This window comes from Pristiophorus japonicus, chromosome 22, assembly GCF_044704955.1.
Source record: "Pristiophorus japonicus isolate sPriJap1 chromosome 22, sPriJap1.hap1, whole genome shotgun sequence".
Lineage (NCBI taxonomy): Eukaryota > Metazoa > Chordata > Chondrichthyes > Pristiophoridae > Pristiophorus > Pristiophorus japonicus.
In genome coordinates this window covers 36,551,037-36,573,171 of record NC_091998.1, presented here as the reverse complement: position 1 = coordinate 36,573,171, position 22,135 = coordinate 36,551,037, and the positions used below count along the sequence as shown (strand labels likewise).

General features: G+C 48.3%; 1 protein-coding gene across 1 annotated transcript in view; it reads left to right on the top strand.

The window, feature by feature from the left end:
- Nucleotides 1-21,768, top strand: part of LOC139234612 (hydroperoxide isomerase ALOXE3-like) — a 120,226-nt gene extending 98,458 nt beyond the window's left edge. Inside the window, exons 3-4 of the mRNA XM_070865300.1 lie at nucleotides 9,020-9,101; nucleotides 21,627-21,768. Of these exons, the coding sequence (XP_070721401.1) occupies nucleotides 9,020-9,101; nucleotides 21,627-21,768 (224 nt within the window). The remainder of the gene's footprint in view (nucleotides 1-9,019; nucleotides 9,102-21,626) is intronic.
- The last annotated feature ends 367 nt before the right edge of the window (nucleotides 21,769-22,135 follow it).

Sequence of the window (22,135 nt, the reverse complement as noted above, 5' to 3'; positions counted from 1 at the left end):
TGTGCACGCCATGTCATCTGTGGAGCGAAGTTCATGCTCACAGGTCCTACAGCAATTTGAGTCACTATTTCAACCTGGCGTCTGGACGTTCAAAGGTACCAAAGTAGTGATACGCATCACCCCGGACCAGTGTACCACAAAGCCAGAGCTGTGCCATATGTGATGCGGAAGAAAATTGAGAGTGAGTTGGACCGGTTGCTGAGAGAGGCCATCATCTCGCCCATTGAGTTCAGCGACTGGGCGAGCCCCATCGTTCCCGTCCTAAAAGCGAATGGCTCGGTCAGGATCTGTGGCGACTACAAGGCCACTATCAACCAGGTGTCCCTACAGGACCAATACCCGCTCCCAAGAGCGGAGGACCTTTTTGCCACGCTGGCAGGTGGCAAGCTGTTCACCAAGTTGGACCTCACATCAGCCTACATGACCCAAGAAATGGCCGACGAATCTAAACTACTGACCACCATCACCGCGCACAAGGGACTGTTTGTTTACAACAGGTGTCCGTTTGGCATTCGATCAGCGCCCGCGATTTTTCAAAGAAACATGGAAAGCCTGCTCAAATCCATTCCCGGAACAATCGTATTTCAGGACGACATCCTCATCACTGGTCGTGACACCGAGGAACATCTCCACAACCTGGAGGAGGTGCTACGCTGACTGGACCGGGTAGGCCTGCGACTCAAGAAGTCTAAGTGTGTGTTTTTGGCTCCCGAGGTCGAGTTTCTGGGCAGGAGAGTTGCTGCAGACGGGATTCGGCCTACCAAATCCAAAACCGAGGCGATTCGACGAGCGCCCAGGCCCTGCAACACATCGGAGTTGCGTTCATTTCTGGGACTCTTGAACTATCTCAGGAACTTTCTGCCGAACTTAAGCACATTGTTGGAGCCGCTACACATGCTCCTGCATAAGGGTTGCGATTGGTTTTGGGGGTTTTGTCAGGAACAGGCTTTCAATCGGGAGCGGAACCTACTTTGTTCAAATAAGTTGCAGACCTTGTACGACCCCCGTAAGAAATTGGTTCTGACATGTGCTGCATCTTCCTATGGGATTGGGTGCAGCAGGGTAATGCTGAGGGCCAACTACAACCTGTGGCTTATACCTCCAAGTCGCTCTCTCAAGCTGAACGGGGATAGGGGATGGTTGAGAAGGAAGCACTCGCATGTGTCTATGGGGTGAAAAAGATGCATCAGTATCTTTTTGGCAGGAGGTTCGAATTAGAAACGGACCACAAGCCGTTAACATCCCTGCTGTCAGACAGCAAGGCCGTCAATGCCAATGCGTCAGCTCGCATGCAGCGATGGTCTCTCACATCATCATCTACATCATCCGGCACCGGCCCGGCACCGAAAACTGCGCTGGCGCGCTCAGCAGGCTTCCACTGGCCAGCACTGAGGGGGCAGTGGAGCAAAGCGCTGAGATGGTCATGGCTGTCGATGCCTTTGACAGCGCAGGCTCCCCCATCACAGCCCGCCAGATCAAAATCTGGACCAACAGAGGTCCCCTCCTATCCTTGATTAAGAAATGTGTCCTGACTGGGGATTGGGTGCCCGCACATGGAGCATGCCCTGAGGAGGTCAGACCGTTTCACAGACGGATGGATGAGCTCTCCATCCAAGCCGACTGCCTACTATGGGACAGCCGGGTAGTCATGCCCCAGAGGGGCAGGGAAGCATTCATCAGGGAACTCCACAGCGAGCACCCAGGCATCGTGCTGATGAAGGACATTGCCTGGTCACATATGTGGTGGCCGGGAATTGACTCAGACCTGGAACACTATGTTCGCAGGTGCACGACGTGTGCCCAGCTAGGAAATGCCCCCAGGGAGGCCCCGCTCAGCCTATTCACATAGACTATGCGAGCCCATTCATGGGAAAAATGTTTCTCATTGTAGTTGATGCGTACTCAAAATGGATCGAGTGCATCATTTTGAATTCGTGCACGACATCCACTACAGTGGAGAGTCTGCACGCGGTCTTTGTGACCCACGGCTTGCTGGACATCCTTGCTGGCGATAATGGCCCATGTTTCACAAGCTACGAATTCCGGGAGTTCATGTCGGGTAATGGCATTAACCATGTCAGGACAGCACCGTTCAAGCCGGCCTCCAATGGCCAGGCGGAACGTGCGGTCCAAATCATAAAACAAAGCATGCTCCGGATTCAAGGACCCTCCCTTCAATGCCGCCTATCGCGCCTCCTGCTGGCCTATAGGTCCCGACCGCACTCGCTCACGGGGGTCCCGCCCGCGGAGCTACTCATGAAACGAACACTCAAAACTTGGCTGTCCCTCATTCATCCAGTCCTGTCCGACATTGTTGTGGGCAAGCGCTAGTCCCAAAACGAGTACCATGACCAAAATTCAAGGGGGAGATGTATAGAAATTGATGACCCCGTATTTGTTCTCAATCACGCTTTGGGGCCCAAATGGCTTGAGGGCACTGTAATAGACAAAGAGGGGACTAGGGTCATAGTGGTTAAACTTAACAATGGGCAGATATGCCGCAAGCGGGTAAGTGGAGCTGAGTCCACGGCCAGATCAGCCATGATCTTGTTGAATGGCGGAGCAGGCTCGAGGGGCTAGATGGCCTACTCCTGTTCCTAATTCTTATGTTCTTATGTTCTTATGTAAGCATCTGGACCAAGTAAAAAAAGGTTCAGCATGGTCACTGAAGAACCTGAGGAAGATCATGAGATGGTATTCACACCACCGCCAGTGAACGAGCAACAAGAACATTCAGCAGCATACACAGTCTCTGCGCTCAGCCCGGACAGGCCGGAATCACCACAGCTGACAGACACACATACCAAGACTCAACAACCAGAGCCCCAACTGCGGTGCTCCACGAGAGAGCGCAGACCACCCGAGAGACTTAACCTATGATCCCAATAAGATGTTGAGGGGGAGGTGATATCATGTATGTAACCTTTATGTAACAACACTGCAATACTGTATATACATAAGAAATGCACACCTTGGCCACAGGGGGTGAACTTGTGGGAGACACTCCTCACCTGGTCATCCAGGTATATAAAGGGAGGTCCCACGCAGGGTCATCACTTCTTGGTCCTGTGAATAAAGGTTCAGGTCATGGAGTGACCTTGTCCATAGAATGTGCCACGTGTGGATTTGTGGTATTTTGTAAGGACTTTACAGTGCCTTCAGGGAAGGGGGTTGGGGAAGTCTCCAAATGTACTGAACAGCGGGAAGATAAAGAATGACTGAGTGATGGGATCAACCCCACTTGTCAATAACACAACTTCAGAAACAGGCCAGATCCTGAACCGTGCCGGTGGTCCTGCTGGAGGGGGCTGGGGCTGACCACATGGACAACTGCAGTGCTGGCTCCTCCCACCAATTACAATAGGCCCCTCCTGCCAAGTATAATAGGCCCCTCCCATCAATTATAATAGCCCCTCCCACCAATTATAATAGGTCCCTCTCGCCAATGATAATAAGCCCCTCACGCCAATGATAACAGGACCCTCCCACCAATGATACCAGGCCCCTCCCACCAATGACAACAGACCCCTCTGACCAATGATAACAGGCCCCTCCCACCAATGATAACAGACCCCTCGTAGCTCCAAATAGGCTGCGGGGGGTAATCTCAGTGATGAATAGTCCTGTGGGGAAAGTTGGTAAAGATACTCAGCAATTGCACGGGGGTAATTGTACCACTGGGCGACAATGTAAGATGGATATTATCGGATCAGCCGCCCGATATGAGGAGTGGTGTAGAACATGTGGCTGTCAAAGGCAACATGGCCCTTAACTTTTACAAAGAAACATAGAAACATAGAAAATAGGTGCAGGAGTAGGCCATTCGGCCCTTCTAGCCTGCACTGCCATTCAATGAGTTCATGGCTGAACATGCAACTTCAGTACCCCCTTCCTGCTTTCTTGCCATACCCCTTGATCCCCCGAGTAGTAAGGACTACATCTAACTCCTTTTTGAATATATTTAGTGAATTGGCCTCAACAACTTTCTGTGGTAAAGAATTCCACAGGTTCACCACTCTCTGGGTGAAGAAGTTTCTCCTCATCTCGGTCCTAAATGGCTTACCTCTTATCCTTAGACTGTGACCCCTGGTTCTGGACTTCCTCAACATTGGGAACATTCTTCCTGCATCTAACCTGTCTAAACCCGTCAGAGTTTTAAACGTTTCTATGAGATCCCCTCGCATTCTTCTGAACTCCAGTGAATACAAGCCCAGTTGATCCAATCTTTCTTGATATGTCAGTCCCGCCATCCCAGGAATCAGTCTGGTGAACCTTCGCTGCACTCCCTCAATAGCAAGAACGTCCTTCCTCAAGTTAGGAGACGAAAACTGTACACAATACTCCAGGTGTTGCCTCACCAAGGCCCTGTACAACTGTAGTAACACCTCCCTGCCCCTGTACTCAAATCCTCTCGCTATGAAGGCCAACATGCCATTTGCTTTCTTCACCGCCTGCTGTACCTGCATGCCAACTTTCAATGACTGATGTATCATGACACCCTGGTCTCGTTGCACCTCCCCTTTTCCTAATCTGTCACCATTCAGATAATAGTCTGTCTCTCTGTTTTTACCACCAAAGTGGATAACCTCACATTTATCCACATTATACTTCATCTGCCATGCATTTGCCCACTCAACTAACCTATCCAAGTCACTCTGCAGCCTCATAGCATCCTCCTCGCAGCTCATACTGCCACCCAACTTAGTGTCATCCACAAATTTGGAGATACTAGATTTAATCCCCTCGTCTAAATCATTAATGTACAATGTAAACAGCTGGGGCCCCAGCACAGAACCTTGCGGTACCCCACTAGTCACTGCCTGCCATTCTGAAAAGTACCCATTTACTCCTACTCTTTGCTTCCTGTCTGCCAACCAGTTCTCAATCCACGTCACCACACTACCCCCAATCCCATGTGCTTTAACTTTGCACATTAATCTCTTGTGTGGGACCTTCTCGAAAGCCTTCTGAAAGTCCAAATACACCACATCAACTGGTTCTCCCTTGTCCACTCTACTGGAAACATCCTCAAAAAATTCCAGAAGATTTGTCGATAATGATTTCCCTTTCACATATCCATGCTGACTTGGACCTATCATGTCACCTCTTTTCAAATGCGCTGCTATGACATCCTTAATAATTGATTCCATCATTTTACCCACTACCGATGTCAGGCTGTCCGGTCTATAATTCCCTGTTTTCTCTATCCCTCCTTTTTTAAAAAGTGGAGTTACATTGGCTACCCTCCACTCCATAGGAACTGTCTATGGAATGTTGGAAAATGACTGTCAATGCATCCGCTATTTCCAAGGCCACCTCCTTAAGTACTCTGGGATGCAGACCATCAGGCCCTGGAGATTTATCGGCCTTCAATCCCATCAATTTCCCCAACACAATTTCCCAACTAATAAGGATTTCCCTCAGTTCCTCCTTCTTACTCGACCCTCTGACCCCTTTTGTATCCGGAAGGTTGTTTGTGTCCTCCTTAGTGAATACCGAACCAAAGTATTTGTTCAATTGGTCTGCCATTTCTTTGTTCCCCGTTATGACTTCCCCTGATTCTGACTGCAGGGGACCTACGTTTGTCTTTACTGACCTTTTTCTCTTTACATATCTATAGAAGCTTTTGCAGTCCGTCTTAATGTTCCCTGCAAGCTTCTTCTCGTACTCTATTTTCCCTGCCCTAATCAAACCCTTTGTCCTCCTCTGCTGAGTTCTAAATTTCTCCCAGTCCCCGGGTTCGCTGCTATTTCTGGCCAATTTGTATGCCACTTCCTTGGCTTTAATACTGTCCCTGATTTCTCTTGATAGCCACGGTTGAGCCACCTTCCCTTTTTTATTTTTACGCCAGACAGGGATGTACAATTGTTGTAATTCATCCATGCGGTCTCTAAATGTCTGCCATTACCCATCCACTGTCAACTCCTTAAGTATCATTCGCCAATCTATCCTCGCCAATTCACGCCTCATACCTTCAAAGTTAGCCTTCTTTAAGTTCTGGACCATGGTCTCTGAATTAACTGTTTCATTCTCCATCCTAATGTAGAATTTCACCATATTATGGTCACTCTTCCCCAAGGGGCCTCGCACAACAAGATTGCTAATTAATCCTCTCTCATTACACAACACCCAGTCTAAGATGGCCTTCCCCCTAGTTGGTTCCTCGACATATTGGTCTAGAAAACCATCCCTTATACACTCCAGGAAATCCTCCTCCACCGTATTGCTTCCAGTTTGGTTAGCCCAATCTATGTGCATATTAAAGTCACCCATTATAACTGCTGCACCTTTATTGCATGCACCCCTAATTTCCTATTTGATGCCCTCCCCAACATCACTACTACTGTTTGGAGGTCTGTACACAACTCCCACTAACGTTTTTTGCCCTTTGGTGTTCTGCAGCTGTCGCCATATGGATTCCACATCATCCAAGCTAATGTCCTTCCTAACTATTGTATTAATCTCCTCCTTAACCAGCAATGCTACCCCACCTCCTTTTTCCTTTTATTCTATTCTTCCTGAATGTTGAATACCCCTGGATGTTGAGTTCCCAGCCCTGATCATCCTGGAGCCACGTCTCTGTAATCCCAATCACATCATATTTGTTAACATCTATTTGCACAGTTAATTCATCCACCTTATTACGGATACTCCTTGCATTAAGACACAAAGCCTTCAGGCTTGTTTTTTTTAACACCCTTTGTCCTTTTAGAATTTTGCTGTACAGTGGCCCTTTTTGTTCTTTGCCTTGGGTTTCTCTGCCCTCCACTTTCCCTCATCTTCTTTCTGTCTTTTGCTTTTGTCTCCTTTTTCTTTCCCTCTGTCTCCCTGCATTGGTTCCCATCCCCTTGCCATATTAGTTTAACTCCTCCCCAACAGCACTAGCAAACAATCCCCCTGGGACATCAGTTCCAGTCCTGCCCAAGTGCAAACCATCCCTTTTGTACAGGTCGCACTTCCCCCAGAACTGGTTCCAATGTCCCAGGAATTTGAATCCCTCCCTCTTGCACCACTGCTCAAGCCACGTATTTATTCTAACTATCCTGCTCCCTCTACTCTGATTAGCACATGGCACTGGTAGCAATCCAGAGATTACTACCTTTGAGGTCCTACTTTTTAATTTAACTCCTAGCTCCCTAAATTCAGTTTGTAGGACCTCTTCACACTTCTTACCTATATTGTTGGTGCTTACATGTACCACGACAACTGGCTGTTCACCCTCCCTCTCCAGAATGCTCTGCAGCCGCTCCGAGATATCCTTGACTCTTGCACCATCCTGGAGTCTCGGTTGCGGCCGCAGAAACTCCTATCTATTCCCCTTACAATAGAGTCCCCTATCACTATAGCTCTCCCACTCTTTTTCCCGCCCTTCTGTGCAGCAGAGCCACCCATGGTGCCATGAACCTGGCTGCTGGTGCCTTCCCCTGGTAAGTCACCTCCCCCAACAGTATCCAAAATGGTATATCTGTTTTGGAGAGAGATGACCGCAGGGGACTCCTGAACTACCTTCCTGCTCTTGCCTTGTCTCTTGGTCACCCATTCACTATCTGTCCTAACCCTTACCTGCGGTGTGACCAACTCACTAAATGTGCTATCCACAACATTCTCAGCATCGCCACAGGCTTCCTTTCAGGCTCCAACTGGGGACATCAGGTGCATCTGCAAGTTTGCAGTGTGTTGGGGAGGTCAGCGAGGCTCTTGCCCAGAGGAACAGAGACACCTCCTTCCCTCCTTTCTCTGGGCAGGAACCCAAAACAACAGCCGAGCCAACAACCAGTCCATGGAAGTATAAATGGGGAGAGATAGAAAAGGGTCTGCCGGCTCGCTACCACCCATTTTACACTATCGCACAAAGTCTGCATCAACCCCACTCATTCAAAAAGTGATCATATTTCTCTCTCTTTTTTTAATCTGCCCACATTTACATATTTTTATACACAGATTAGCTGTATCAGATTGGGGAGTGTCAGCAGAACTTCACGTCGGAAACCAAAACCTCCCAGAAATATTCATTCTGGTCTCCTGTAACTAAGCAACAATGTAAAGTTGAACTGTTTGGTTTAGTGGGTCAAACATCGGTCACTGAGGAACATTTCCTCTGTCTGCTAGACATGGCTGGGCTTGGGGAGCTTCAACCTAGTTCCTAGTGAGCTTAAAAACCTCTCTTCAAATGACACAATATCACTCAGAGGGATCATGATGGCTGGTTTGCCCAAAATACCACAACGGTGCAAGAGAGAACACTTTACTGAGGTTGGGGTGAGACACTGCTGTACCTGTCCTGCGAGTGTTTGATGGGACAGTGTATCTAACCCCGCGTTGTACCTGCCCTGGGAGTGTTTGATGGGACAGTGTATCTAACCCCGTGTTGTACCTGCCCTGGGAGCGTTTGATGGGACAGTGTAGAGGGAGCTTTACTCTGTATCTAACCCATTGCTGTACCTGCCCTTGGAGTGTTTGATGGGACAGTGTAGAGGGAGCTTTACTCTGTATCTAACCCCATGTTGCACCTGCCCTGGGAGTGTTTGATGGGACAGTGTAGAGGGAGCTTTACTCTGTATCTAACCCATTGCTGTACCTGCCCTTGGAGTGTTTGATGGGACAGTGTAGAGGGAGCTTTACTCTGCATCTAACCTGTGCTGTACCTGCCCTGGGAGTGTTTGATGGGACAGTGTAGAGGGAGATTTACTCTGTATCTAACCCTCTGTACCTGCCCTGGGAGTGTTAGATAACCTGGGTGCTTGAAATGAGAGGATTTCCATTCACTCTACCAGCATCCTTGATGTAGACGATAAAAAAATCAACCACTTAATATTAAATGTGAAGAAAGGAAAAGTCTACATGTATTGATATTTTATCAGAACTAACCAAGAAAATTTACAAGAGCTCCAGCGGCAGGTAAGGTTAACGTGTGCTGTGTGTGTCCCGGGTTTGATGGATTGTGTGTAAGGAGGGCCGAGTCCCACAATGCGCGGGCACCAACACACTCTGTAACTCCCTCTCAAACTGCTTTTTGCAGCAAGACTGCCGCGAAATGACCAAACTCAAATCGCCAGACAACACCGACACAAAGAACTGGAGGAGAGGCAGAAATCGTACAGGTAAATCCCCTGTGTTCATGGAATGATTTACATAAGAACATAAAAAATAGGAGCAGGAGTAGGCCATACAGCCGCTTGAGCCTGCTCCACCATTTAATACGATCATGGCTGATCCGATCATGGCCTTAAGTCCACTTCCCCACCCATTCCCCATAACCCTTTATTCCCTTATCGTTTAAGAAACTGTCTATTTCTGCCTTAAATTTATTCAATGTTCCAGCTTCCATAGCTCTCTGAGGCAGAGAATTCCACAGATCCACAACCCTCTGAGAGAAGAAATTCCTCCTCATCTCAGTTTTAAATGGGCGGCCCCTTATTCTAAGATCATGCCCCCTAGTTCTAGTCTCTCCAATAAGTGGAAACATCCTCTCTGCATCCACCTTGTCAAGCCCCCTCATAATCTTACACATTTCGATAAGATCACCTCTCATTCTTCTGAATTCCAATGAGTAGAGGCCCAACCTACTCAACCTTTCCTCATAAGTCAACCCCCTCATCTCTGGAATCAACCTAGTGAACCTTCTCTGAACTCCCTCCAAAGCAAGTATATCCTTTCGCAAATATGGAAACCAAAACTTCATGCAATATTCCAGATGTGGCCTCACCAATACCCTGTACAACTGTACCAAGATTTCCTGACTTTTATACTCCAATACCTTTGCAATAAAGGCCAAGATTCCATCGGCCTTCCTGATCACTTGCTGTACCTGCATTCTAACCTTTTGTGTTTCATGCACAAGTATCCCCAGGTCCCGCTGTACTGCAGCACTTTGCAATCTATCTCCATTTAAATAATAACTTGCTCTTTGATTTTTCCTGCCAAAGTGCATGACCTCACACTTTCCAACATTATATTCCATCTGCCAAATTTTTGCCCACTCACATAGCCTGTCTATGTCCTTTTGCAGACTTTTTGTATTCCCCTCACACATTGCTTTTCCTCCCATCTTTGTATCGTCAGCAGTCTTGGGTTACGTTACACTCAGTCCCTTCCTCCAAGTCGTTAACATAGATTGTAAATAGTTGGGGTCCCAGCACTGATCCCTGCGGCACCCCACGAGTTACTGATTGCCAACACGAGAATGAACCATTTATCCCTACTCTCTGTTTTCTGTTTGTTAGCCAATCCTCTATCCATGCTAATATATTACCCCCAACCCCATGAACTTTTATCTTGTGCAGTAACCTTTTATGTCGCACCTTGTCAAATGCCTTCTGGAAGTCCAAATACACCACATCCATTGGCATTGCGGCACTGGAGCTGCGGGTGGATTCACTCTGGACCATCCACGATGCTGAGAATGTCGTGAATGGCAAGTTTAGTGAGTTGATCTTGCCGCAGGTAAAGGTTACACAGCCAGATAGGGGATGGGTGACCAACAGGAAGAGCAGTGCAAGAAAGGTAGTGCAGGGGTCCCCTGCGGTCATCCCCCTGCAAAACAGATACACCGCTTTGAGTACTGTTAAGGGGGATGACTCATCAGGGGAGGGCAGCGGCAGCCAAGTCCATGGCACCGTGGGTGGCTCTGCTGCACAGGAGGGCAGGAAAAATAGTGGGAGTGCTATAGTGATAGGGGATTCTATTATAGGGGGAATAGATAGACGTTTCTGTGGCCGCAACCGAGAGTCCAGGATGGTATGTTGCCACCCTGGTGCAAGGGTCAAGGATGTCTCAGAGTGGGTGCAGGAAATTTTGAAGGGGGAGGGTAAACAGCCAGTTGTCGTGGTGCATATAGGTACCAACGATATAGGTAAAAAACGGGATGAGGTCCTACAAGACGAATTTAGGGAGCTAGGAGCTAAATTAAAAAGTAGGACCTCAAAAGTAGTAATCTCACGATTGCTACCAGTGCCAGGTGCTAGTCAGAGTAGGAATCACAGGATAGCTCAGATGAATACGTGGCTTAAGGAGTGGTGCAGAAGGGAGGGATTCAAATTCATGGGGCATTGGAACCGGTTCTGGGGGAGGTGGGACCAGTACAAACCGGACGGTCTGCACCTGGGCAGGACCGGAACTAATGTCCCAGGGCGAGTGTTTGCTAGTGCTGTTGAGGAGGGGTTAAACTAATATGGCAGGGGGATGGGAACCTATGCAGGGAGACAGAGGGATGTAGAATGGGGGCAGAAGCAAAAGATAAAAAGAAGAAAAGTAAAAGTGGAGGGTAGAGAAACCAAAGGCAAAAAGCAAAAAGGGCCACATTACAGCAAAATCCTAAAGGGGCAAAGGGTGTTGAAAAGCCAAGCCTGAAGGCTCTGTGCGAGGAGTATTCAGAATAAGGTGGACGAATTAACTGTGCAGTTAGCAGTTAACGGATATCATGTAATTGGCATCACGGAGACATGGCTCCAGGGTGACCAAAGCTGGGAACTCAACATCCAGGGTTATTCAACATTTAGGAAGAATAGACAGAAAGGAAAAGGAGGTGGGGTGGCATTGCTGGTTAAAGAGGAAATTAATGCAATTTAATGTAAGGAAGGACATTAGCTTGGATGATGTGGAATCTGTATGGGTGAAGCTACGGAATACCAAAGGGCAGAAAACGCTAGTGGGAGTTGTGTACAGACCACCAAACAGTAGTAGTGAGGATGGGGACAGCATCAAACAAGAAATTAGGGATGCGTGCAATAAAGGTACAGCAGTTATCATGGGTGACTTTAATCTACATATTGACTGGGCAAACCAAACTGGTAGCAATGCGGTGGAGGAGGATTTCCTGGAGTGTATTAGGGATGGTTTTCTAGACCCATATGTCAAGGAACCAACTAGAGGGCTAGCCATCCTAGATTGGGTGATGTGTAATGAGAAGGAGCTAATTAGCAATCTTGTTGTGCGAGGTCCCTTGGGGAAGAATGACCATAATATGGTAGAATTCTTTATTAAGGTGGACATAGTTAATTCAGAGACTAGGGTCCTGAACTTGGGGAAAGGTAACTTTGATGGTATGAGACGTGACTTGGCTAGAATAGACTGGTGAGTGATACTTAAAGGGTTGACATAGAAACATAGAAACATAGAAAATAGGTGCATGAGTAGGCCATTCGGCCCTTCAAGCCTGCACCGCCATTCAATGAGATCATGGCTGAACATGCAACTTCAGTACCCCATTCCTGCTTTCGTGCCATACCCCTTGATCCCCCTAGTAGTAAGGATTACATCTAACTCCTTTTTGAATATATTTCGTGAATTGGCCTCAACAACTTTCTGTGGTAGAGAATTCCACAGGTTCACCACTCTCTGGGTGAAGAAGTTTCTCCTCATCTCGGTCCTAAATGGCTTACCCCTTATCCTTAGACTGTGACCCCTGGTTCTCGACTTCCCCAACATTGGGAACATTCTTCCTGCATCTAACCTGTCTAAACCCGTCAGAATTTTAAACGTTTCTATGAGATCCCCTCTCATTCTTCTGAACTCCAGTGAATACAAGCCCAGTTGATCCAGTCTTTCTTGATATGTCAGTCCCGCCATCCCGGGAATCAGTCTGGTGAACCTTCGCTGCACTCCCTCAATAGCAAGAATGTCCTTCCTCAAGTTAGGAGACCAAAACTGTACACAAATTCCAGGTGTGGCCTCACCAAGGCCCTGCACAACTGTAGTAACACCTCCCTGCCCCTGTACTCAAATCCTCTCGCTATGAAGGCCAACATACCATTTGCTTTCTTAACCGCCTGCTGTACCTGCATGCCAACTTTCAATGACTGATGTACCATGACACCCAGGTCTCGTTGCATCTCCCCTTTTCCTAATCTGTCACCATTCAGATAATAGTCTGTTTTTACCACCAAAGTGGATAACCTCACATTTATCCACATTATACTTCATCTGCCATGCATTTGCCCACTCACCTAACCTATCCAAGTCACTCTGCAGCCTCATAGCATCCTCCTCGCAGCTCACACTGCCACCCAACTTAGTGTCATCCGCAAATTTGGAGATACTAGATTTAATCCCCTTGTCTAAATCATTAATGTACAATGTAAACAGCTGGGGCCCCAGCACAGAACCTTGCGGTACCCCACTAGTCACTGCCTGCCATTCTGAAAAGTACCCATTTACTCCTACTCTTTGCTTCCTGTCTGCCAACCAGTTCTCAATCCATGTCACTACACTATCCCCAATCCCATTGCACATTAATCTCTTGTATGGGACCTTGTCGAAAGCCTTCTGAAAGTCCAAATATACCACATCAACTGGTTCTCCCTTGTCCACTCTACTGGAAACATCCTCAAAAACTGAACTGTACTGCATCATCACTGTGTTTACTTGTAGTTTTGCTGTGTTGAGGTAGCTTTAATAAAGCATTGACTGTTGAGACCGAGGTATTTTTCCGTGACACATTCATCTGTTCAGTGCCGTAATCACTCCCAGGTGTAGAACTATTGTAACATGGGGTTGTGACAAAAACACCTACGGGAAACCACTTACATTAATGAAGAAAGGTTAAGCAAGTTGGGTCTATACTCATTGGAGTTTAGAAGAATGAGATGCGATCTTATTGAAACATATAAGATTCTGAGGGAGCTCGATAAGGTAGATGCAGAGAGGATGTTTCCACTCGTGGGAGAATCTAGTACTAGTTTCAGAATAAGTGGCCGCTCATTTAAAACTGAGGTTGTTATGTATGTTAACTGGGTTTTACCTGCCACCGGAGGGCGCGACTGTCGGAGTCCTGATGGTCACTGGCAGACACATGCAAGCTGTGTATATAATGTTGGCAGCCATGTTGAATTCTCACTTTGAGAATAAATAAACTGGAGTAAGGTCATGCCTGAACTAGCTCACTGTACTTAGCCTCGTGGAGTTATTCGATACTTAACAATTGGCGACGAGTTAAAAATATGAACTTTCACACAACCATGTCTGTTGGAATTTTGGAGAGATTCGTGGAAGGGGAAGACTGGGAGGATTTCACTGATCGCCTCAACCAGTACTTCATAGCCAACGGATTGGCGGTTCTCCTCACAGTTTGTGGGTCAAAAATTTATGGCCTTATCATGAATCTACTCTCACCGACTCAACCAATGGATAAGACTTACGATGAATTGTGTACGCTGGTTCGGATCCACTTTAAACCGAAGGAAAGCATCATCATGGCGAGGTATCGTTTCTATACGCACAATCGCTCCGAGGGTCAGGGCGTGGCGGAATTTGTCGCCAACCCGAGACGTCTCGCTGGGTCGTGCAACTTGGGAGCTGCGTTGGAGGAAATGCTGCGGGACTTTTTCATGCTTGGCATTGGTCATGAGGTCATCCTTCGAAAGCTGCTGACTGCTGAATCTCTAGATCTGAGCAGGGCCATCATATCGCCCAGGCATGCATGTCCACGGACGAAACTCGAAACAGATATCTTCCCAGGATCGAAACTCACTGGCAAGTACTGTGCATAAAATAATATCATCGGCAGGCAGAGCTGCACATGGCAGGGCCTACTCGTCCGCGTTCGTACGACCTGTAACTGCTCAAAGTCCGCCATCGGGGGTGAATCAAACCTTGCCTTGTTGGCGTTGCAGGGGCTATCATCGGGCCCATCAATGCCGATTCAAGCAATACGTGCAACAATGGGGCACCTTCAGCGAATGTGTCTGCAACCGAGCAAGCGTGCTGCGACACACCACGTGGCTGAGGATGATCAATCTAGCGTGGATCAAGCGGCACAAGCAACTCAACCCAAGGTACAGGATGAAGAAGTGTATGGGGTACATTCTTTTCTCAAAAGCCCTCCAATAATGCTGGAAGTTAAATTGGATACGGGTGCGAGACAGTCAATAATGAGCCAGAGGTCTTTTAAAAAGCTGTGGGACACTAAGGAAAAACCACCCAAACTGAGCCCAATCAATGCGAAGCTGCGTATCTACACCAAAGAGCTCATACCAGTCGTTGGCAGCGCGGCAGTAAAGGTATCGTACGATGGAGCTGTGCATGATTTATCATTGTGGATCGTTCTAGGCAATGGCCCAACGCTGTTCGGCAGAGTTGGCTTGAGAAAATTACATGGAACTGGAACAATATTAAAGCCTTATCATCAGTGAATGATGCTTTGTGTGCTCAAGTGCTGAGCAAGTTTCCCTTGTTGTTCGAACCAGGCATCGGCAACTTCACGGGAGCCATGGTGCATATCCACCTCGGCCCAGATGCAAGACCCATCCATCACAAGTCTCGGGCGGTTCCATACATGATGAGGGAAAAGGCTGAGATTGAACTGGACAGACTTCAACGGGAAGGAAGCATATCACCAGTCGAGTTCAGCGAATGGGCCAGTCCAATTGTCCTGGTGTTGAAAAGTGATGGCACAGTCAGGATCTGTGGCGACTACAAGGTAACAATCAACTGAGTCTTGATACAGGATCAGTACCCGTTACGCAAGGCTAACAACCTGTTAGCGGGGGGGAGTCGTTCACCAATTTGGACCTGACTTCTGCTTACATGACACAGGAGCTGGCCGAATCTTCGAAAAAACTGACATGCATCAACAGCACAAAAGGACTGTTTATATACCACATGTAAAGTCCTGTCCCCTCAGTACAGATTCACACGAGGCATGTAGTGAAGTCAAGGTCACTCAGGACCTGCACCTTTGTTTCACAGCTCTCGAATGCCACACTTGCCTGAGACCTGTCCTTATATACCTGTCTGGGACAGGTATCCAGTGTCTCCTGCAAGTGCACCCCTGGTGGCAAGGTAAGCTTGTGGTTGCAGGTCATCTCTGGTTACAGTCATGTATAGTATGGTAAGATACAGTTATGTACAGTAGTGTGAGATACATGACATCACCCTCCCCCAAGTCTTATTGTCTTTATAGGTTCAGTCTCTCAGGTGGTCTACGCTCTCGCGTGGAACATCTAAGTTGTGGTTCAGTTGTTTGCCTTGGTGTCTGTTTTTCTTTGGGTGTGGTTGCTGGTATCTTGCCTGGGCTGTCTGTTTCAATTGGTGTGATTTTTGTTGACTCGCCTGGTCTGTCTGTTGGGATTGCCCTTTCCTCAGGTTGTTCCCTCTGTCTGTCCACCAGGTGTGGTGCGAGTTCCACATTGTAGTCTGCCTCTGGTTCCGCAGTGATTTTGGTAAATCTGCTTTTGACTTGGTCTACATGCCTCCGGCAGGTTTTGCCATTCTCCATTTGTACTACCAGTAGCCTGTTTCCTTCCTTGCCCGTTACTGTCCCTGCAACGAGGGGATTAAATGTAGTATCTCCAAATTTGCGGATGACACTAAGTTAGGTGGCAGTGTGAGCTGCGAGGAGGATGCTATGAGGTTGCAGAGTGACTTGGATAGGTTAGGTGAGTGGGCAAATGCATGGCAGATGAAGTATAATGTGGATAAATGTGAGGTTATCCACTTTGGTGGTAAAAATAGAGAGACAGACTATTATCTGAATGGTGACAGATTAGGAAAAGGGGAGGTGCAACGAGACCTGGGTGTCATGGTACATCAGTCACTGAAGGTTGGCATGCAGGTACAGCAGGCGGTTAAGAAAGCAAATGGCATGTTGGCCTTCACAGCGAGGAGATTTGAGTACAGGGGCAGGGAGGTGTTGCTACAGTTGTACAGGGCCTTGGGGAGGCCACACCTGGAGTATTGTGTACAGTTTTGGTCTCCTAACTTGAGGAAGGACATTCTTGCTATTGAGGGAGTGCAGCGAAGATTCACCAGACTGATTCCCAGGACGGTGGGACTGACCTATCAAGAAAGATTGGATCAACTGGGCTTGTATTCACTGGAGTTCAGAAGAGTGAGAGGGAACCTCATAGAAACGTTTAAAATTCTGACGGGTTTGGACAGGTTGGATGCAGGAAGAATGTTCCCAATGTTGGGGAAGTCCAGAACCAGGGGTCACAGTCTAAGGATAAGGGGTAAGCCATTTAGGACCGAGATGAGGAGAAACTTCTTCACCCAGAGAGTGGTGAACCTGTGGAATTCTCTACCACAGAAAGTAGTTGAGGCCAATTCACTAAATATATTCAAAAGGGAGTTAGATGTAGTCCTTACTACTCGGGGGATCAAGGGGTATGGCGAGAAAGCAGGAAGGGGGTACTGAAGTTTCATGTTCAGCCATGAACTCATTGAATGGCGGTGCAGGCTAGAAGGGCTGAATGGCCTGCTCCTGCACCTATTTTCTATGTTTCTATGTTTCTATGTTTCTATGCAAGGCATTTGGGACCCCTGCCATAGTTTAGTACAAACACTTTGTCCCCTATCTCATTCCATCTCCCCCTCGAATTTCTGTCATGGTACTCAGTCAGCTTACGGCGCTTTGCCTCAACAATTTCATGCATGTCTGGGAGGATTAATGAGAGCCTTGTTTTTAAAGTCCTTTTCATCAACAGTTGCGCAGCGGGGGGATCCCAGTCAATGAGTGCGGACGAGATCTGTATGCCAGCAGCAGTCGCGACAGGCAACCCTGCAGCGTGGGACCTTGGATTTTAAGCATGCCTTGTTTAATGATTTGCACTGCTCTCTCCGCCTGGCCATTGGAGGCCAGCTTGAACGGTGCCACCTTGATGTGATTTATGCCGTGGTCAATTATAAAATCTTGGAATTCTGCGCTGGTGAAGCACAGACCATTGTCACTGACCAATATGTCAGGGATTCCGTGCGTTGCAAACATGGTTGCGAGGCTCTCCACAGTGGTAGAAACATAGAAAATAGGTGCAGGAGCAGGCCATTCAGCCCTTCTAGCCTGCACCGCCATTCAATGAGTTCATGGCTGAACATGAAACTTCAGTGGAGGTTGTGCTCGAGTTTAAAATGGTGCATTCGATCCAATTTGAAAATGCATCTACAACTACGAGGAACATTTTGCCCATGAATGGGCCCACATAGTCTACGTGCACCCGCGACCACGGTTTGGTAGGCCAGGGCCAGGGGCTCAGGGGAGCCTCCCTGGAGGCACTGCTGAGTTGGGCACAAATGGTGCATCTTCGGACGCTGAGCTCCAACTCCGCGTCAATACCAGGCCACCAGACGTGTGATCTGGCTATGGCCTTCGTGAGAATGATCCCCGGGTGCTCGCGGTGGAGCTCCCGGACAAATGCCTCTCTGCCTCGCAGAGGCATGACTATTCGGCTGCCCCATATCAGGCAGTCTGCTTGTAGTGATAGCTCATTCATGCGCCTGTGAAAGGGTTTTAATTCCTCGGGGCAGGCATCGCGAGCCTCTGCCCAGTCATCGGTTAGGACACATCTTTTTACTAAGGATAACGTGGGGTCTCTGGCCGTCCAGGCTCTGATTTGGCGAGCCGTCATTGGCGAACCTGTGGACTCAAAGGCATTGATTGCCATGACTATCTCACAGTCCTGTTTGTCAGACCCTTCCGTGGTCGCCAGGGGTAGCCTGCTGAGCGCGTCGGCACAGTTGTCTGTGCCTGGTCTGTGCCTTATGGTATAGTCGTAGGACGCCAGCATGAGTGCCCAACGTTGAATTCGCGCCGAGGCGTGGCGTTTATTGCCTTGCGCTCAGATAGGAGGGACATGAGGGGCTTGTGGTCGGTTTCTAACCTGAACTTGGCCCCGAAAAGGTATTGGTGCATCTTTTTGACACCGTACACGCATGCGAGCGCCTCCTTCTCTACCATTCCGTACCCGCGCTCCGCCCGCGAAAGTGACCTGGAGGCATAAGCTATGGGTTGTAATTTGCCCGCAATATTGACATGTTGCAAAACACACCCGACTCCATACGCTGACGCATCGCATCAGTAGCATTTTTGCCTGGGTCAAAGAAAGTCAAAACACTGTTGGAACACAGAAGGTTGCGTGCCTTATTGAAGGCGCATTCCTGGGTGTCCCCCCTAAACCAATCGCACCCCTTCCTGAGTAGCACGTGGAGAGGCTCCAGCAGCGTGCTTAAGTTCTGCATAAAGTTCCCAAAGTAATTGAGTAGCCCGAGAAAGGCGTGCAGTTATGAGACGTTCCGGGGCCTGGGTGTCAGGCGAATTGCTTCTGTTTTGGACTCTGTTGGGCGGATTCCATCAGCGGCAATCCTTCTGCCCAAAAATTCAACCTCGGGTGTGAGAAACAGGCACTTGGATTTCTTGACTCGTAGGCCTACCCGATCCAACCGCTTTAGTACTTCCTCCAAATGACAGAGATGGGAGTCAGTGTCCCTGCCCGTGATAAGTATGTCGTCTTGAAATACAACCGTTCCCGGGATGGACTTGAGCAGACTCTCCATGTTGCGCTGGAATATGGCAGCTGCCGACCTGATGCTGAATGGGCATCGATTGTACATGAAAAGGCCTCGATGTGTGTTGATGGTGGTGAGTAGCTTGGATTCCTCTGTCAATTCTTGCGTCATATACGCAGATGTGAGGTCTAGTTTTGAGAAAAGTTTACCTCTGGGCAGCGGGTACTGGTCCTGTAGGGAGACTCTGTTTATGGTAGATTTGTAGTTCCCACAGGTTCGTACGGATCCATCAGGCTTCATGACTGGGACGATGGAACTTGCCCAGTCTCTAAATTTCACAGGTGATATAATGCCTTCCCGCAGAAGCCTGTCTAGTTCGTGTTCAATCTTTTCCCTCATCCCATAGGGTACAGCTCTGGCCTTGTGATGGACCGGTCTAGCATCCTGTGTGATGTAAATTTTTACTTTGGCCCCTTTGAAAGTGCCCACACCTGGCTGAAAGAGATGTTCAAATCGCTTTATAACTGTTGAGTAGGAGGTCCGTTCCTCTAATGACATGGCATGGACATCATCCCATTTCCAGTTTAGTTTTGCCAGCCAGCTTCTCCCCAGCAGTGCTGGGGGGTCTCCGGGGACAATCCACAGGGGAAGTCGGTTCACTGTCCCTTTGTGTGTGACAGAGAGCATGGCGCTGCCGAGGACTGGTACGATTTCTTTGGTATAGGTCCTTAGTTTGGTGTCGACCCTTGTGAGTTTTGGTCTGTCTCTTTTATGCGGCCACAGTTGTTCAAATTGTTGAGCGCCGATGAGAGAATGACTCGCTCCCGTATCCAGCTCCATGTTGACAGATATCCCGTTGAGTAGGACCCTCATCATTATAGGAGGCGTCCTGTTGTAGGAGAAGCGGCCATTGATCGTGTTGACCCGCTGTACATCGGTGTCCCGGGTACTGTCCCCACCATCTTCTGATCCGCTTTCCGACCCATCCAATTCGTATACCAGCCGAGCTGCCGTTTTTTTGCACATGCGGGCCAAATGCCCTGTATATTTACAGTTCCTGCAAACAGCCTGCTGAAATCGACATCCTCTTGCCGAGTGCCCACCCCCACACCTCCAGCACAGACTGCTTCCATTGTTCCCAAAGAATGAGCTGCGTCTAGCTGATCTCTCTTGAGCTTCTCTCAGTTTGTAGTTGATTGCTCGAATTGTGGGTTGATGAGGTGTGAACGACCGTTCCTGTGGCCCTTGATGGCTTCTGGCGCCACTGCCTGCTGTCGAGAGCCTGTTCTCCCGGTTTTGTCTGTGTGTGGGGGTAGCAGCTTGTTTAATGCTGTGAAATTCTTGTTCCGATATTTCGTCAGTTGTCGTACCTGCATTGTAAATCAACCTCATTTCTTCTTCCCCTACCAAGAATGTCTGTGCAACCAGTGCTGCTGCCTCTAAGGTCAGGTTCTTGGTCTCTATGAGCTTTCGGAATATGCCTGCATGGCCTATTCCTTCAATGAAAAAGTCTCTCAGCATTTCTCTCACAGTTCATCGGAGAACTCACATAAACTAGCCAACCTCCGAAGTTCCGCCACGAAGTTGGGTATGTTCTGGCCCACACAGCATCTGTAGTTGTAGAACCTGTGTCTGGCCATGTGTAGGCTGCTCGCTGGCTTCAGGTGGTCTCTTACCAGTGTGCTCAATTCTTCAAACGACTTGCTTGCTGGTTTCTCGGGTGCCAGCAGATCCTTCATTAAAACGTATGTTTTCGAGCCACAGCTGGTCAAGAGATGGGCTCTTCTCTTGTCTGCCTTATCGTCGCCTAACCAGTCTTTGGTTATAAAGCTTTGCTGGAGCCTTTCTATAAAGTCCTCCCAATTGTCTCCAGCATTGTACTTTTCATCTGATCCATTGTTCGCCATTCTGTGGATTCTGTAATCCCGTAACTCGTCGCCACTGTAAAGTCCTGTCCCTTCAGTACAGATTCACATGAGGCATGTAGTGAAGTCAAGGTCACTCTGGACCTGCACCTTTATTTCACAGCTCTGGAATGCTGCACTTGCCTGAGACCTGTCCTTATATACCTGTCTCTTGCAAGTGCACCCCTGGTGGTAAGGTATGCTGGTGGTTACAGGTCATATCTTATTACAGTCATGTATAGCATGATAGGATACAGTTATATATAATAATGTAAGATACATGACATCACAGATGCCCTTTCAGAATTCGCTCAGTGGCAGCCATATTTCAGAGAAACATGGAGAGTTTGCTGAAGTCCGTCCCGAGAACCGTCGTGTTCCAAGATGACATCCTGATCACCGGTCGCAATGCCACCGAACACCTGCACAACCTGGAAAAGGTTCTACATCATCTGGACAGAGTGGGACTCAGGCTAAAACGCTCTAAGTGCGTTTTCATGGCATCAGAAGTCGAATTCCTGGGGAGAAAGATTGCAGCAGACGGCATCAGGCCTACGCACTCGAAGACGGCGGCCCTCAAGAATGCATCCAGACCCCAGAGTGTGACGGAGCTGCGTTCGTGCCTGGGTCTTCTCAACTATTTTGGTAACTTTCTACCTAGTTTGAGCACATTGCTAGAGCCCTTGCACATGTTGCTGAGAAACGGTAACGACTGGGTTTGGGGCAAACCTCAAGACAGAGCTTTTGAGAAGGCCAGGAACCTGCTATGTTCCAATAAATTACTGGTGCACTATGACCCATGTAAGCGGTTAGTGCTGGCCTGCGACGCCTTATCATATGGGGTCGGTTGTGTGCTCCAGCAAACCAATGTATCAGGCAAACTCCAACCAGTTGCATACGTATCCAGAAGTCTGTCTAAGGTTGAAAGAGCCTATAGTATGGTAGAGAAAGAGGCTTTAGCATGCGTATATGGGGTTAGAAAAATGTACCAATATCTGTTTGGCCTTCGGTTTGAG